This window comes from Thunnus albacares, chromosome 14 (assembly GCF_914725855.1).
Source record: "Thunnus albacares chromosome 14, fThuAlb1.1, whole genome shotgun sequence".
NCBI classification, from domain to species: domain Eukaryota; kingdom Metazoa; phylum Chordata; class Actinopteri; order Scombriformes; family Scombridae; genus Thunnus; species Thunnus albacares.
The window spans coordinates 2,680,968-2,699,935 of NC_058119.1; the positions used below are offsets into that span (position 1 = coordinate 2,680,968).

The 18,968-nt window shown below is 40.3% G+C and overlaps 1 protein-coding gene across 10 annotated transcripts in view; it reads left to right on the forward strand.

The window, feature by feature from the left end:
* Window positions 1–18,968, forward strand: part of birc6 (baculoviral IAP repeat containing 6) — a 126,316-nt gene that overhangs the window by 87,879 nt on the left and 19,469 nt on the right. For all 10 annotated transcript variants that reach the window (XM_044373371.1, XM_044373375.1, XM_044373376.1 and 7 more), the window contains exons 65-69: window positions 3,451–3,673; window positions 8,242–8,387; window positions 11,258–11,368; window positions 13,381–13,598; window positions 17,063–17,224. In XM_044373371.1, the coding sequence (XP_044229306.1) occupies window positions 3,451–3,673; window positions 8,242–8,387; window positions 11,258–11,368; window positions 13,381–13,598; window positions 17,063–17,224 (860 nt within the window). The remainder of the gene's footprint in view (window positions 1–3,450; window positions 3,674–8,241; window positions 8,388–11,257; window positions 11,369–13,380; window positions 13,599–17,062; window positions 17,225–18,968) is intronic.

Genomic DNA, 18,968 nt, shown 5'->3' on the forward strand with positions numbered 1-18,968 from the left:
CCCTTTGTACATTTCCTCTTGGAGCTAAAGCAGAGGTTTTATAATGTCTTTTAAATAGTGCCTGACACACTATCATTAGCTCATAGGAGAATGAAGGCTCTGTGATTTTCTTACCCAGTTGTTTAAAAAAAGCCCTGCATCTAGGAAGTGTTTGTAGATGTCTTGCCCCTTTCTTTTTATTTGCTTGTCTTTCAGTAGAGTCTTCTTGGCGTTTATTAACCACAGTGGAGAGGAAAACAAGTCTGACATTGACGCAGGGCAGAAGGAGGAATTCTGATGCTCTGAGTAATTACATAGATGTATTGGGAAGGGATTGGGATTCCATGCTAGGTGCCACCTAGAGACACTGGTTAAAGGATTTGATAGCAGATTAAAGCCCTGGGAGGTCAGTGTTGTGCAGATGCTGGAAGAAAGACAGTAGGGAGCCGGGAATTTCAATATAAATGTAAAACAGTCCGGGAGCCACAAACAAAAGCCGTTCTATTTATTTTGAGGCTGATACTTACAGGCAAGCGCATGGATGCACAAGTACCTCCACACACACTGGACAGCCTCTCAGAAAATGATATGTCTTTACATGGTCAGAATATTGATGCTTATACTTCAGTCTCAACAGACCCTTGTATTTGATTGGCTTCTGTTCAAGTACTGCTTGATGCAAGTGACAAACACTGGCTGAAAATTAACCTAACACTGAGTCTTAGGTAACATTTGCCAAACTGTTTTGCACACTAGCTAACCTCTTTCCATGGGAGTGAATTTATTTAGTGTTCCACAGTTTGAATTGTTTGGCATAAATTTGGTACCTATGAAAAGTAATGCTGCAGACTGCCTCCAAACCACAATTGTGTATATATAGCTTTGAACCTAGAAGTGATGAAGTTAGCACTACACTTCTAACAAATGTTTTCATTGATGTTCACAGAATTAATTGTATTAAGGTGGTGATCCTCTGACTTTTCATCTACATTATTAGGTCAAATTTTCAATATGTCCAGTTCTTTTTGTGTCACTGTCACTGTAGTGATGTAGCCATGCCAGTTTCACTGTTTGTGACACTGGCATGGCTACATTTGTGTTGTACACATAAATCTCTGTAAGGACAAACCAACAGCAACCCATTGGTTCCACCTTGTTTCCTCTTACACTGATCAACAAAGATGGACACCCAAATGATATGACCAGACCCTTGTTCATGTAAATTGGTTCTCTGGTTGTGATATAAAACAGTTGAGATTATTTGGGAATTTGACCTACCACTTTAACACAATTCAAGCTCTTCTTACTTTGTTTTTAGTCACCAGCATAATTTCAGAATTGTGCACAAAAGCTATAGCAAAGGTGTGATTGTTAAACTCTCAAGTCTCATACTCTTCATGCAATAAATTATAAAGAAAAATAGAAACTGTTGAAGAGAATGTTTTTCTTGTATTATTTGTTTGACCAAAGTGTTCGCTGCCAAGCATGAACCTTCATTTAACATACGTCTCCAGCTGACTCAGGCTGCAGGGCCATCCATGTCCTGTTAATTCAGGCATCAGTTGTGGGCAAGAAGTAGGAGCTGTCAGGTTTGGTTTGTGAATTTCGAAACGACTGAGGTAGACCGTTGACTGTCACAGTCATACACTCACACACACACAGTACATATCTCACCAGTACCAGGCTCTTCATTTCTGCCATCCAAACAGTCCCTTCTTCATCTCCTCATCTCCTAATCAGGACATTTTGCCATCCTTCGCATTCTCTTCAGACTTCATTTTAAAGAGCTTCTTGTTAATTATACCTCTTGAAAATGACAACCCCAATTCTTGTCATGTCCAACTGATTATTCCATTTATTTGGAAATATCTGCCAAAGCCTTTTAGGCTTTAAGAGTAGATTCACTCATCGCTTCTTTATGACTGAGTAACTATCGTTATTTCTCTATCATGAGCTGTTTGCCCATTTCAGATACAGTCTAGCCTATGTCCTGGAGCTGATTTGACCACTTCAGGGTTGCACCGTATTAGCATATTATTTGTCTTTTAATCTATTCCCGGAAATCTTTCAATATCCCCTTTCACACCTTTGCTCCCCAAAAGTATCATCCATTTCATATTTCACACACCTGCTCTCTCCATAATCAGTGTAATCTCAAAACAAGCTGGAGTTTTTCTTCCCTCTATCTCTGAGCAGAGGTATTCACCACATTTTCTCATGAGCTTGGAAAGCAGGATTATTTTTTTATTAGTGTTGCACAGAGAAAAATATATTACTTTGGTTTGTTCTTTAATAATTTGTAGTTTGTTGTCATATCGTTGATTAAACAGCCTGGAAAGATCGGTCAGAAGAGCTTACAGAGTTGGTTTTAGTTGCGGTGGTGGTGTTGTTGGCAATGGTCAAACATAACATTCCCATTCAACCCTGGATCAGAGATGTTGGAATGTAATCATGTTGTGATGGAGGTTTCTCGGCAAACTCCCTGGGACTTGAACATTCAGTGGTGTTTCCAACCAACCATAATAAGCATTAAGCAGGTTCGTCTGGTGGCCTAGCGGTTAAGACACATGCCTAATACTGTGATGGCAATATGTGGTACTGGTTTGATTCCTGCTTGGGACCTTTTGTTGAATGTCACATTCCTCTCTCTCCCTCACTATTTTCTACTCTGACCTACAGTATCTGATAAAAGTAAAATGCCAAAATCAAGCCTTGTGCTTTAGTTTGATCAGAACACATTTTAACCCCAAAGCTATCTACATCCTGTGACCCTAGTTTGGGTATTTGCAACAAAAGTATTTCCTTAACCAAATAATCATGCCTGATTTGGAACAAAGGCAAATACACTGTTGGTTTTTTAAAATCCCTAATAGGATCTTCTTTTTGACATAATCTACGTACTGTATGGAGAGTTTTCTATGGTTTTACTTATCAAAGTTATCCATGATCCCCAGACCATCATTTTACATATCACATTCTTGCATCACTAACTCCTGGAATTCCCTCCTGCCACTGCGAAGTTCTTAAACTTTGTTATAAGAAGAATGTTAAGAATACCAAAGTCATCAATGGTTTTCTTAGTGACCTGTAAGGTTGGAAATAACATTTGCCTGGTGCAAAGTAACAAAAAACATGATTTACCGTGACTAAGAAGGGTTCCTTCCATTAAAGTCAATACAAACAATGTAAATCAGAGATGACACAGGATTTCTTCATTGCTCATCGACTAGAATTCTGCTCAGTGCTGCTGGAAGCCACATAAAGGAGACTCCAGATACTTAAGTAATATTGCTGTTACGTAGCCTCTGGCCACCAGTGGCAGCACTGAGCACACAAAAAGACCTTTCTTTCTCAGAGTAAATCAGTTTTGGGTTTTTTTGTCACTTTGCATGCATATTCTATTGTCCTCCCCAGCCTCCCCTCCATATAGTACTCTCTTCAACACTTTGTGTCTGTCTTGTCTCTCTGCAGTTCTGGATATGGCTCGCCATGTGCCTCTCTATCGGGCACTACTGGAGCTGCTGAGGGCCATCTCCACCTGCACGGCTCTGGTTCCTCTGCTGCTGCCTCTGTCTGGAGACTTGGGGCAGGATGAGGAAGAGGAGGACGAAGAACACTCTGAGGGACAGACCTCTGTTGGGATGCTGCTGGCCAAGATGAAGACATGTGTGGACACATACACCAATCGCCTCAGGTCAGATGGAGAAAATCTATATAACATAAGTGGGCTTAAAGGAATAATTTAATTCGTTTTCCCTGGTTTTAAAATTTTATATATAGAACCCAAATGTTACACAGTACATCAAGACAAATATCAATCAATCAATCAATCAAATAGTTCCACATACTTTTTAATTGTCTTATTTTATGCACTAAAACTGACTTCATTCATAAGGAGTAATGTCTAATTTAATACTTTGAACTAGCAATGACCTCACCACTCCGGTATCATTCACTCTGCTCCTCTCCGCTATACTGCTGCACTGGGAATCTTTACATCTGGAGCCCTGTTCACACTTGGCATCAAAACACATCCTAGGTTATGTGAATGTACCCCAAGAGGCATCGGGGACGCACAGAGATTCGGTTACTAAGTAGCTTTTAGAAGGGGTTACATGTCCAGTAATGTGTTTTATTATGGCAGGAAAATGTGCCCAACACACCAGACCAACTAAGCGTAGGGAAAAAACATTGCCTTTGCTCTGCATATAAGATACAAATGCTGTACCTTTTTATATACACACACACACACACACACACTCAAGTACAAGTCTACATATAACCTAAGAGATGTGACCACACTATCTTCAAATGAGTGAGCTCATGTTCCTCAGGCAGTCCCTGTAAGCTTCTTGACAACACGCTGTACTCAGGTTACATACATACATACTGCATGCATACATATCGAAGTGCCTTATTATGAATGATGTATCTCATGGTATTTTTAGAAAATGTCTGTCATGAATGTTGCAGCAGTTCATTTAAGGTACCACAGGAAGAAAACCATATAGTTGCTGATCAGTCAGTGAGACAGCAGTGCCGTATTGAACCACTGACACATGGACTGGGCAACATTTTAGATCACTGAAAGGGTTCAAACTTGCACCTCATGCGTGGAGCTACTAGTTCCTACATTATTTTAGTTAAGTCACACTATCAAAATAATTCAGACTGCCTGTAGTGTCTGTGGGATGAGGAGTGTCAGTATGGACCTGTTGTGCCAAGAACCTTAAGACAGGATTTGGACAGTCTCTCTTCATTCATTGCTGCTTTTTACTGACAAAAAAAATCAGATGTTAATCAACTTTTAATCAATTTTAGTCAAAGTTTAAAGATAACTTTATCAACCCTATGTTAATGCATGTCTTTATTGATCTGTTAATGTCTTTTGATGATGTTAGGCTTGAACATAGCATGATATACCCACAGGTTTCACATTCCACCAGGGTTTATAGCACACACACACACACACACACACTAGGGCTATCCCCAACTCAGGATTTTCATAGTTGACTCAGAGCCGACACTTCAGACTGATGCATCAGATGTGACATGTATTCTCATGTACAGTATATTTCTCTTTATTTATCTCGTTACATATATTTCATTCTTATGGGCCTGCATACTAAACAACATAACAGTATGACTTTGTTTCTTTCTTCAATACAGTGTCCTTTTAGAAATATTATTCATATCTCCACCCAGTTACCGCAGGTACAGTCAAATCAAGCGCACCTGCACAGCAGCTGCCTCGCACTAAACTGATATAACAGCTACATAAGTCTCATGTTTTACCTGTAAGACTTGTGTTTTAATGCAGTTGCTCATCATTTGTGATGTGAAAAGTGTGTCCTGGTATTAGTTCAGTTCTAAAAGCCAAGCGCAGCATGGAGCATCTCTCCTGTCAGCTGAAGAGTGGATCAGACTGGACGGTGGAGACACTGGTACGTGTCTGTTTAAAAAGGAGTTTAGCCGACTTTGCTGCATTTAACATCGGCGCTGAGAGTTTGGAGAAGGAAACACATTTTCTCTCCTCTGCATCACGCTGTCCTCCGTTTCCATCACAGTTATGTATTTAGATCGTTTAGAGACAAGAATCTGGAAAAGTTTACAGCCCGTCATGTTGTCACCCTGCGTTCCTCTGTGTGCAATGATGTGGATAAACAAGACTAGGTGAAGTATATGGCTGCACTGTATATGAAACACTAGAGGACTTTTAATTTGACACGACGGATACAGGAAGTGGTGACACATGGGGACCAAGCCCCCAGGAAGTGTGCCAGGCTTTGAATGAAGCCAATTTGCCAAAGATCCTTTTTCAATACCAAGTACACTAAGTTTGGACTTGCGTACTTGCTAGTTAGGACTCGATAAGTTGGACACGGAAGTACAAACTTCTGAGGACTGGAGGACACAGTCTGATCATTCTGACTGCCGACAGCAGCAGCTCAGCTTCAGCACACCTACCTGACTGTACTGTGACAAAATAATCTCAATAATCGAAGCTCCACTAACTTTTTTTTTCACTAAAAATAACCTCATAGACAGAGAGATGCAGTAAATGATGTTATTCAATTCTGTAATTTAGCTATAATAAAAAAAACAAACTGTGATGTAGCTTATTAAAATAAAACAATATTTAATAAAGACTGATCTGTTAATATGAATACATTTATATTTATGTAAATGTGCTGATATCTGTACATATAGAGCCCCAGAGGCAGCGCTGTTGCTATGTCCAACATGAAGCATTACTTTATATACAGACAAACTAATGAGGCAGCTACAATTCTTAGATTTCACCTGTGAATTACATCATATATCAAAATGCAGCAGAGACATTAGAGCCAGCAGTAAATCACCAAATACAGGATGGATAAACTGACCACATAATGGGAACTTACATGGTTATTTTCTTGCCTGAAAAAATATTAAAACTTAATAACATATTAAGAATCCTATAGTGAAAATTACAACAGCTTAATCTCTGCCAGGTGGTGCGAAATGCATCCTGGGATACTTGGCTTCGGCCAACCAATGGTGTAGCTTCATTACTCAGTCAATCAGTCAGTCAGGGACAGACATTCATATTTATAGGGCTGGCAGCAATTCCACTGACAAAAAGTGAGTCTACTCCATTTTATTGATTGATGAATTGATTCAGCGACTTTTAAGGGGCAGCCCTGACACACACGTGCACGCTCACATACACACACACTCAGGAACACTGACGCTTATAAAAAACACGAAAGCTTGTACTTGATCTCACACCCCCACGCAGAAGCTTTAATGAAAGAAGAACAGCCCAAATGGCCAATCAGTGAGATTAATCACTTGGGATTGTCTGAGCTAGTCTAGTCTAAGCCTGTCTGCCGTACTTGTAATCCAGCAAACAGAGGGTTAGGACACAGACTGTAACAGCAGGGTGGTGGGCAGCTGAGGGGCCAGCACAGACACCTTTATCATCTAGAGTTGGGGATTCTGGGATGAGGGAAGCCTGGCAACTATTGTACCCACATAATACATTTGTCTACAAGCTCCTTTTATGTTTAAGGACAAACTCAAAGCAGCATTTTTTTTAAATCACTTTGGATGTTTATTTCTTTGATTGTCCCCCCTCTGTGCTCTTGTCAGAGTGCATCAGAATTTTCTTCCACCTTGTTTGACAACTTCTAAGATGTTTTGTGATGTTGACCCATAGGAGCAAATAAAGGCGAGATGAAAGAGGAATCATGTTTTTATGTCTCCACGCTGGCGACAGCCATGGCCGGAAGCATTATGTTTTTTGGGTTGTCCGTCCATCTGTCCCATTCTTGTGAACGTGATATCTCAGAAACACCTTGAGGGAATATCTTTAAATTTGGCACAAACGTCCACTTGGACTCAAGGATGAACTGATTAGAATTTGGTGGTCAAAGGTCAAGTTCATAACTCTGGCCATAACTCAAGAACTCACAAATGTCTAATAGGATAAAATGATGAAGTGATGGCATTTATTCATATCCAAAAGGTCAAAAGTCACCTTCACTGTGACATTCAGTGCAAAAACACTTTTCTGGTGATTATTCAACACCATAACTCAGGAACAGAAGGGGAAATTGTGACCATATTTCACATTTGATCAGTTACTGAATTGGTGACACAAATCTTAGGTGCCCACCTTGAAACTGTGGTGATTTTATTAAAATCCTTCAGTGTTCACTACAAATATTATATGAGCCTGGACAGTCGTGGGTGATCCTCCTCAAGTCAGGAGCATTATACCAAATGAATCCCACCTGTAGGTGTGACACACACATACAGTATGTCCACCTTCATAGCCCAGTGACCAGGAATGGATCCAAGTATACTTTCATTCATTTGTTGGTGGTGCTGTCAGTAAAGTCGGAAGGATAAGCTATGATTGCTTGGGATCCAACATGTAATCTCTCATGTCTCAGCCAAGTCACAGCATGAATTTCTGACTATGATGTACTAATTTGACACACTTGAAAGACAAAAATATTGTATAGTCTGGTCTCCTTAACCAATATCATGGCAGCTGATACTAGTGGGTTAACTATTCCATTGTATCCTAGCAGTGGTTCTGTCTGTCAGATCTGTCCCATCTTGAGCTACTACAACTCTTCCAGGATGGTTGGCAAGTTCAATGTGTGTAAAGTAATTGCCTTAAAGGGGAAAAAAAATGATATCTGAAAAACAAGTTATCAAACAGAACCCTATTCTACATTATAGCTGAACATATATCTGTGTATGTTCCAGGTCAAAGAAAGATAAGAGCAAAGGTGTGGTGAAGACAGATAGCTCAGATCCAGAGCCCGAGGGTTTGACTCTACTGGTGCCTGACATCCAGAGGACAGCTGAGATAGTCTACGCTGCTACTACCAGCCTACGGCAGGCCAACCAGGGTATGTATACAACACACACATGGCTTTACTGCCAAACACTGTAGCAGCTGATTTAACATTCTGTGTACTGTTTCATTTAGGTCTCACTATGAAGACATTTGGTTCACAGCAATACATATTTACATCCTCCCCAACACAAACCCATTTTCATATAAAATTTTGTTTTGAGTTTGGGATTTTAAGCAGAAATGTTAAGCATACAAAAACATGTCCTACCATATTTTGTTTTTCCGCTCTGCCCCTGACTTGAAACCTTTGTTGGCATGCATCCAGTGTTTTTCATTTCTCTTCTTTCAACTCGATCTGAATTACTTCAGCAAGTCCCAGCACTGCTATCTCTCTCGCCATTTTTCTCTCGCACCCTCATCTGTTGTCTGTGTCCTGCCCTCTCAGTGCAAGGACAAGATAATGGGTCTCTAAGTTTAGCTTACCAAAAAGTCTGAATTCCCTCAGCTGTGATTGACTGCAGCCAATTTAATCTTAATCAAGGACACAATTGTCTTGTTTTTGAAAGTTGAACTAGACCAAGCAGTCTCAAGCTACAGGTCTTTTGTATTGTTGGGGGGGGGACCTCCTTTTAATGTGATATCTGTTGCTCTTGAAGTCCACTATAGACTATGCACTCCTGAGGTCCTGTCTTTGAAATTGCTCCACAATCCTTGGTGGGTTTTCTTTTTCTGAAGCACTGAAATCTCTTCTGAGCCTCGTGAAGAAGACGGACAGTCTCTTCAAGCCGTGTCACAAGATTCAGACTTTGAAGAATTGTAAAGGGCAAAGTACACATGTCTTAACTCGTTTTTGTACATGGAGAAATAAAGAAAGAAAGGAGATTCTTCTAGCTAGCCATTAGTCACCGTAAGAAGGCAGCACCATCAATAAAATGTCCACCGCATGATGAAACATTACACCTCCCCCATTACTTTGTTGCTACAGAGTACACAATATTAATTATCCCCCACCCGCCCATTTCTTCCAGCTCCCTCCAGAGAATTTTTATGCTCAGCCCACATAAACGGTGTCTAACTGATCACTTAGGTATGGAGCCAGCCATTAGATGTGCTGGAAGTGTGCATGTGGCGTAGGGGGTACGGATAAAGATCAATGTCATGTCACTTCCCATAAAGAAATCCATATGATAAAGGCCTTGGGAACCGCACATCATACAGAGTTGTTCAGTGTGGAGCTTGCATCATGAGAGCGTTGACAGATGTATAATCATTTAATTAGTACAGAGGCTTTCAGAAAAATCTCTGAGAGAAGTCATGATCAAACATGAGCAGGACAGTATTGAATGAAGGAGAGGAAGCATCAATATACCTGTGCTAACTGAACAGGCCAAATAAATGAGGATATCAATGGTTATTGCACTCTCATGTACACGTCATATGCTTCCAAGGTTGGATTGTTGCACTGTTCTTCAAATGTTCTTTTAAGGTAAATATGTGAAAGTTCATTCCTGACCTTGGAAAAAGTAGTTTGTCAAAATAACTGTAAGTCAAGGTCCATTTACTAGGTTTTTCAGGAACTGTCAACTACATCTAACTTCATCAGTGAGCAAAATGATGAAGACTGCAAGATGTGGTTGAAAGCTTTGGAAAAAGCTAGTAAGTGGGCCGTGGTTAAGATAATTTTGTCAAATCATAGCAAATACAGAAAAACATAAAACTCTAATACCCATATATTCATAAAAATGTCAATGCATTAAATGCTCTTCCAACTTTCCCATCAACAATTTTAAATGATAATTCCAGTAAATCATAACTTTGGTCTTAAAGTGGCGATCTTGAAGATCAGTTCATTCTCTTTGGCGACACCATATGGTGTTAAGTGGTAATTGCAGGTGTGTTTTTGGACCTCACTCGACCTCACTCGCAGATATCCAAACACACAGACCTGCAGCTAACTATACATCCATAGATAGCGGAGCAGATAACCTCGCTAAAGCTCCACCCCTAGTGGCCATGTAACACGCTAGCACACTAGCACAAGCGAATTGAAGAGCGAGTCTGTTGCATTAGGCCCTCTCTGGCGGATCAACCGCTGGGTGATGGAAAACGCATCAGTATTTTCTTAACTCTGGTCATCATTCATCATATGTTAGGACAACATTATATTTATCTAAGTAATTGCAGAAATCTGGGATCACAGCAACATCGCTCCAACGAAGTGCGACGGGGCAGGAAACACTAACAGTCAGACAGGTTGTTAAAAAAAACACGGTTTAGCCAGATTATTTTAACCACTTTACTTTGAGGTAAAACCAAGAAACCACACAAGTAAACTGTGTGCACAACTACAGTAAGTACAGCAGGTCAAAATTGAGTGAGGAAGTAGATCTGTAGACTGTAATGGCTGTTTATAAATCATAGTTTGGTTTTGGTCTGAATTTTACCAATGTGGCCACATTTTAAGATTTAAGCAACAACTGTGGTTCAATATTATTGTAATCGATAGAAGCAGTGACCAGAACTACGAAAATAAAACACAAGGTGTAATAAACCATAGTTATCCTTCTGTGAAAAGCTTAATGCAAGAAAAATTAACTGTATAGAAGCAATTTTTACATCCACTTCACAGGCTTAGTTAAGCTCTCTTGTCATAGTTGTTTCCAACAGCCTCTCTGTAGTGCATTTTTTTGTGCATGTCTGTATCTGTGTGAGTCCATTTGACAAAGACTAAAGATTTCAGCTGGCTGCTTGCTACGGTGACTTCTGATAAATAGTGCTGTGGCAGGCTGGCCCTGCAGCATTCTCACAAGGGAAGGCTTCTGAAACTGATGCTTCTCTGCCACGATAACACTTTGAATGCCCCTCTCCCTGCTCTGTTTTCACTCTCGTCTTTATGATTTTTGCTCCCTACCTCCTTACCAGAGAGGAAGCTGGTGGAGTCTTCAAGGAAGGCCTCAAGCCGGCCCAAGCCCCTGTCCATCCTGCGCTCTCTAGAGGAAAAATACGTAGCTGCCATGAAGAAGCTTCAGTTTGGTGAGTTTTTGAATATGTGCGTGTGCGTATGCATGTTTGTAGTTTGTTTTCTGTACACATATACGCGAGTGCTGCTAATGCTTTGGAGTGTCAATGTCTGTTGACTTTACTTTCTGCACACGTTAGTAAAACTAAGCCACACACACGCAACTGTCTCTCCTGTCTGTTATGATCCATAAAGCCTTCATGTTAGAACTCTGAAAGGGAAACAGACTCAGGCTGAGTTCCCTTCCTGCTCATCCCTTTTGTCTTGTCCATCACTCTCCATTCAGCCATGTCAAGACTAATTACACTGGTTTTGCTGTGCTGCGATTGATTTTGTAAGCAGCTTGATGTCTGAAGTAATTACAAGTGACTTGACTGTAAACAGTGTCGTTTCAGTGTGCAGACAGCGTAGAAATATGCAGCAAAGTGAGACTCACTCAAACGAGATTCTTTATTGTATCACTGTATTCACAGTACAGTGAATACAGTGTGTCAGAGGCAGCGAGCTTCAGTTGGATGTGAGTGAAGAGTTGGTTGTTCACTTTGGACTGAAGTTGTATTCATGATTTGACTGGTCTCAAGTAATGCAAGTAAAATCATACTACAAGTGCAATTAAGCTTGTAAAAAGTTTTAAGAATAAAAATGGATGGATGGATTTTTTTTTAAGCTTATTATTTTTAAGCTGAATAAATTACATTTGTAGTGTGATTTTACTAGCATTACTAGAGACCAGCCAGACAAGAGAATACCAAAAGAAATTCTTGGCTTTAAAGGTAGAGTCAGTCATTCTGGAGAAAGATTATTGATTTTTGAACTAAACAACCAAACAAATACACCCCTCCCTTCATGCTCTGTCAGAAGCCCCGCCCTCCAAATAAATTCATGGACTTGTTTTGCCATGGCAACAACCAAGAGAGAAATATAGCGGAATCCAGAGCGATGCGTCAGCTGTAGAGTCACTTCTCTACAGTCACTTAATCACGAGCGGGGAAAAAAAAAACGTCTCTCATGTGAGCACAACAGTCCATCCACACTCCTCCGGCTCTCTACAGCCTCCCCACTTCTCACTCCACCTGCGTTCAGCGTCTCAGTCCACAGAAGCAGCCGTCTGTCAGCTGCAGCTCCTGGAGAGCAGAGAAGACAGCAGCCGGACAAACTGCCTTCACCAGTCTGACTGACAGCAGAAATTTACTGAACCAAAATAGCTTGTCTGTCGACTCCACGGGAAGAAATCAACAGTGTTTGTATTTATTGATTCATTGATATGGTTAATAAGTAGAAAACACGTATACAGCAGGATATTTGTATGATTTAAACAGCTGCCTGCTCAGATAATGCTTCATTAAACGTGAAAGACATAGACTCAGAGTGTAAAAAAAGGCGGGGGGGTCTCCACGAGACGGTCTCAGATTCAGTGTGGATTGACATTTAATAAAATGGAAGCGTATCTGTTCCATGAGAAAACACTTTCTATGTGAATTGGCCACAGCCTCTCTCTCTCCAGTTCACCAGCCCTCCCCCATCATTCAATGAGTGCTGGAGACGGGAGACTGTCATGTCACACAGACAGCTGCTCTGATGACTTCCCCCTGTCCTGTGCACGAGTATGAACGCCCCCTCTTGATTGGTTGGAATAGTGTTGTGTGACTCACTTTGGTTGTTCCCCATTTACAGAGCCAGCGCTATTATGAACACCAGATTTTTTTTTCAGTGCGCACACAGAATGGACAGCTAGGACGCACTGACTCTACCTTTTTAAAGTTTATTACACAAGTATGACTGACTATGTTTTGAGAAAGAGGTAGCAGAACTGACCGGCTAACATTATACATAAAACCAGTCAGTACTTTCTGACTTTTCACTGAATTGTCTTGAAGTCCAATATGAGAAATGAATGCACTTTAAGTTAGTATCTTGAGTGCTTACAGGCAGTAATGAGAGGTATAAAAGTATGGACGGATATGGCCATGGGTACATTCTTGTGTACAACACTGAACTTTGTCACTCTGGTCTCCTCTCTGTCAAGACACCTTTGAAATGGTCTCAGAGGACGAGGACGGGAAATTGATGTTCAAGGTCAACTACCACTACATGTCTCAGGTGAAGAACGCCAGCGATACGAACAGTGCAGCCAGATCACGCCGCCTCGCCCAGGAGGCCGTCACCCTGTCCACCTCTCTGCCCCTGTCATCCTCTTCCAGTGTATTTGTCCGCTGTGATGAGGAGAGACTGGATATCATGAAGGTAAAGTACCACTTGAACTTTTTCTCAAGCATGTTAGACCTGTCACCACAATATAAACTCTTAATATAAAACCAAACAAGTCAAGCATTTATAATTGGCTTTGACTGTTTGGTTTGTGTGGGAATGTACCCTGTGATTAATAGAAACCTCAAGTTTGAGAAGACTGAATTAGCACTTGTGTCTACCGTAAGGATGTTATGTACTGTGTTGCTGCGTCTGGTGTTTCTACCATGCGACTTGTCATCGACAGCTCTTACTCATTCCCCCAGTGACATTTAATAAATGGCTCTCACCCCACAAGTTGATTAATGGCAAAGTCTCCTTTGCTAAATGTCAAAATCCTCATCTGCTCAGTTTTGGTGAAAAAACACTAAATAAAGGCAGTAGCATATAAGTCAGAATCAAAATAGAAACACACAAATACATCACTGTATACAGACATCAATTAATAACTGCATTTTGCATTTCATTAGTTTTTCAGAGATTGATGGGTGCTCAATAATATTACTGTATTATTAGTACACAGTACTAGTATTAGTATATAAGGAAAAAACATCAGGCAGCTAAGGGAATACTGCATTACTGTTTGATTGGTCATAAAATGCAGACATCCTTTAACAAAATTTGGACATCTACAAATAACGCATTTTGCAGTATCAACATAGATCTTAATGGTATTCATTTTACCACACAGAAGAACAGTCATTATATATTTTAGACCAGCTGTGATCACAAAGTGTACAAATAGAGATATCTTTACAATTTCATCCAACAGCCTTATCACAGCAGTTTTATAATACAAACCTACCAAAGTGAACTTTTTCCCAAGAAAGCGTGACCTAAGGAGCAGTATCAGCAGAAAGGGACAGTGGCTGGTGAGGTGGAAATCTCATGATCTGTGAGGGGTCAGTAGATCCTAGTACCTTACCCCTGCAGCCTGACATTAGTACCCAAACAGCCCATTGCATTTATACAGTGGCACAGTTGGTTTAATTTTTAAAAGGCTCCCACACCAGATTTACCCAGCTTTGTTGGGAAGCGCAATAAAAAAGTATTGAGTCTGAATGTTAATGTCAAAATAAACTTAATGCATGAGCAGCGCTCAACGCTCTAAAGAAATCTTGCAAGTGTTGTTGCTGAATCGCCTCAGCGTTACAAACCCTGCTAACACTATTCAAGACCAACGTGGTGGTTCAGACAAGGGATGTTTGCTTTTCTCTGAAAGAAAAACACATTCACACTTTATCCTAGAATGTATCTTATACATACTTGCAGTTTTCAGCTTCTCGCCAGTCTTCATGAGTCCCCATCCTTTAGCTCGATTTGCACACTGTCCAGTCGCACAGTACCATCAGCCAGTCAGTTGTTGTCTCACCTCTGCAAGATGTCCCCATGACATTATGATGAGCTTTTTTGCTCACCATGCATAGCAGGAATATCACATGTAATCAGATCCAGATCATCCAAGTTTAAGAAATCTAGACATTCTAAGTCAAAGGCAACAAGACTTGATTTAGATTTCTTGAAGATGTTTCATCTATCATTCGAAAAGCTTCCTCTGTTCTGACTGACTGGTGGTGAGTCCCAGATGTATTATGGGGTCACTCACAGAGAGTCTTTAGGCCACATGGCTGGCATGTTCATTAGTCATTAGAATCACATGAGTTAGAGAAGGAATGCCAGGACGTCTGCAACCCCCTAGTTCTTTTGAATGAGGCCAGTCCATCAGAGCAGTGGGAAGCAGTGTTCACATGCTTGTTCTTGGTCTGAACGCCTGCTAAATTGGTAAGTGGTGTCATATGCCCCCTCTTCTTTTGAGTGATGGTTATTCCATCTTGACATAGATGGATAGATGGCATCCTTCACTCCTCTTTAAATCACCTGTCTTCTCTGCCCAGTATGTGTACATTGCTGTCCTCAAAGTGTCCCTTGTTCTTTAGATGTTGGCAGACTGCTGAGTCTTGACCTCAGGAGTCGGCCCACCTCTTTTGCACATGTTCAGTGGTTGTTTTGTCTGAAGAAGAAGAAGCTTTTTGGATGAGCGCCAGAATGTCTTCAAGAAATCTACAGCAAATCCAGTTACCTTTTAACTTGCCCTTTCAGATGTCAATGAAAGTGTTCATCGGTTGTGGCCAGACTTGCAACAAAAGGTTTGAGAGCCTGCTGCCACTTTCAACTTCCAAAATCGGTGCTTCTCCTGGTCAATAGATGAAACATTGCAACTGTTTTCCACAGACAGTTGTCAAGTGGGCTCACGTACCAGCCTAGACCTGGTACAGAGGTGCACATTAGTTGGCAGTTCTTAGTTAATCCTCCCTGGTGCACAGGCCCAGTCACAATCAGCCACAAATTGGCCTGGGCTGTGGACCAGGCAGCCATTTTATAGTAATGCATCAGTACTGTAGTCCTACATTTCTTTTTGCACCTTCTAAAGGAACTTTGTACTTACACACTGTATATTCAGTGCCTTCTCTGACATTGTTGCTCAGCCTGGCTAACTACCTAAAGCCCTAGAAGTCTGGCAGTGTTGGCAGCGCTCAGTCACACTCCATCCAGCTCTGTCTTCCACTTAAGGAAGCCCTAAGTTTCACTCAAAGGGACACATCCATCCCTCGTTAAGGCTGAATGTTGTGTAAAGTCATCCATGCAGATTAGTTCTGCTAAAGTCATAGACATTTAATGTGGCTGTAACTGGCTAAGACCCTGATGCTCCAGAAGAGGGTTCTTTTGGCAAGAGAGCAGGAGGAATATGGAGAAAATAAGCAAGGGACAGTGGAGGACTCTGTCTAAAAGGTGTGATATATATTTATACATACTGAAAGTCTCTGCATTCATACAGAATGCAGAGTCAGCTGCTTTGGAATTTTCTACCTTTTCAAAGCCGGAAACTACCAAAGTTTCATTTAACATAATAACCATGTTTGCTTCTTGTGGTTCACCAGGTTTGATTCCACAATAGTACGGCTTTTTGTAGCCAGTTCTTCAATATTAAATCCTCGAAGCTTATCCTGTAATTATGGTTGGGGGGTTTCCAATGACAGTGTCTGTAATTAGAGGTATTGGTGATTTAGATTAGTTGTTTATGTTTACATATATATTCATGTCCTTATAACTGTTTTTAAGTGCCTGTGTTTCTTTGATTAATGAGCTAATCTTATTTAGTGAGGGAATAAATTGGATTTTGCATCAAATGCCATGAGTGCTGTAGATAGAACTGGTCTTTCTTTCTGCTAATTTCACCCTTAGCCTTGTTGTTGATTACATTGTTGTGACTGTGGAAAAGCCTGTAAAAGAGTCGTCACGATTTCTCTGTTAATATTGTGCTGTATGCCCTTTGTTTAATCCATATTTACTGTTATCAGTACGTCCACCTTTCTTTAATTAACCCTCTTTCAGTGTGTGATTAATAGCTACCCTCTTTCGGGCTGTTGGTATAATACCCTTTCCCCTCTTTGTGTTTACAGGTTCTCATCACGGGCCCAGCTGACACCCCATATGCCAATGGCTGCTTCGAGTTTGATGTGTATTTTCCCCAAGATTATCCCAACTCACCTCCGCTGGTCAACCTAGAGACCACTGGTGGACACAGTGTGCGCTTTAACCCTAACCTCTACAATGACGGCAAAGTGAGTTGAAAAATTCTGTTAATGTTAGTCTTCAATCAAGTGAATGTGATGGAAGATTTTATCTTTTTATAATACTGTGTTTTTAAAAAGTTGCGATAAAGTTATGAGAATGTGTGCCATTTTTTTAATCATTTGTCATAGTCATGAGAATGCATACATACTGTTAAAGTCAGCCTGACTTACTCTTTTTAGTGATAGCAGTATCTCTGTATGGAAGTCTACAGCTGCAAATATTAAAATGATTTCATTTTGGCAGTATTTGAATGTGTTAAAATTAATATTAATATTTCTTAATGTCAAACTAAAATCGCTTCCATTTCCAATCATTTTCCATTTGTGTGTGCAGTACGTTTATAAAATTTCAAAATTTTAAATCTATTTTTGCTTAAAAACACTGAAATAAAAATAGAATTTAAAATAAAAATAAAATTTAATTTAAATTTTGGCATCAACAAATAAATGTCAGTGTACCCCTTAGCATAACACTGCCATAATTATAATCGAAACTGAATGTGAACTGAACAACCTAACCTAGAAAATACAATTGCAAAGTGGACCTTTGAATTTAAATGATGCCAGGATTTGAGCTGACATCTAAAGAAAATTTAATGTAAATTGACGTTATTCTGATCATTTTCATAATGGTATGATTCCTCCATCTGATTGGCTGAAATACTGTCATCAGAGGACACTATTCCACTGTTCTGGTTTCTGTCAAAGCCTGCCTTCTGGCTTGTATTAGCAAATTTAATCTTGTCATACATCATGCTCACACAAATAGAAAATTAAATTTCAATTTGATTAGATTATTTAATTTAATATTTGCCACTATAAACTTCCATATGTCTGCTTCATAATGATGGCATTTAACAAAGGCAGGCTAACATATTCTGAAAATAATAGCATGGCTATATGCCTAGCTAAGACATGTAGTGAATATAAAGGAAGTATAAATCAAACAGAAAAAACAAAAAAAACTCAGGGTTGAGAGGGTTGACTTGCAGTCTAACTCAAACATCAGAGACTGTCTAGTGAGTAGAATAACCCGCCTGGTTGTCCATCAAGCATCCAAGATGGTGTTGGAGTGTCAAATTAATCTAGTGTATCTGAAGACCTTCCCGGGTCTGTCAGATGTCCAGTTTTTATTTAAACTTGACATTTGGAAGTGGACATCCCTCGAGGCTTCCTCCAGACATGTTCGAATATGTATCGCTCTTCCACTGTGGCCCTGGCTTCCTTCCATTGAGGAGTTGGGGTCAAGGTCCCGTAGCTCACCCCATCTGCTGCACTTCATTAGGCAGCCACTGACGGTCCACATGAATTTCCATAATGGGCCTAGACAGCTGCTATAAGAAATACCTGGGGTTTCCCACTTCAATAGTACAGCTAGCTGCCATTCAGCACACTGATGAGGGATGAATGGATGGTTAAAAGGAGGAAAGAGAATTGTAAGCCGTGCAACAGGCTGTAATTGCATCAGTGCTGTGATCTGAAGTAGCTGCAAAGTTTTAAACAGGCAAATCAATGCTGGGAACAGTTCAGATTAGTAAACATGGGTAGCAAGCACACATTAGAGAGTATTCATTAAAGTTAATAGGAGCAAACAGATTTTGTTTAGCTTATTTACATTTTTTTAGTAATTGCTTAATTTCAAAGCTTGCCATCAAATTTATTTATTGTTTATTTGTATAGGGACAAATGTATAGCATGAACTTATGCCACATACCACAGCATTTATAGCCTA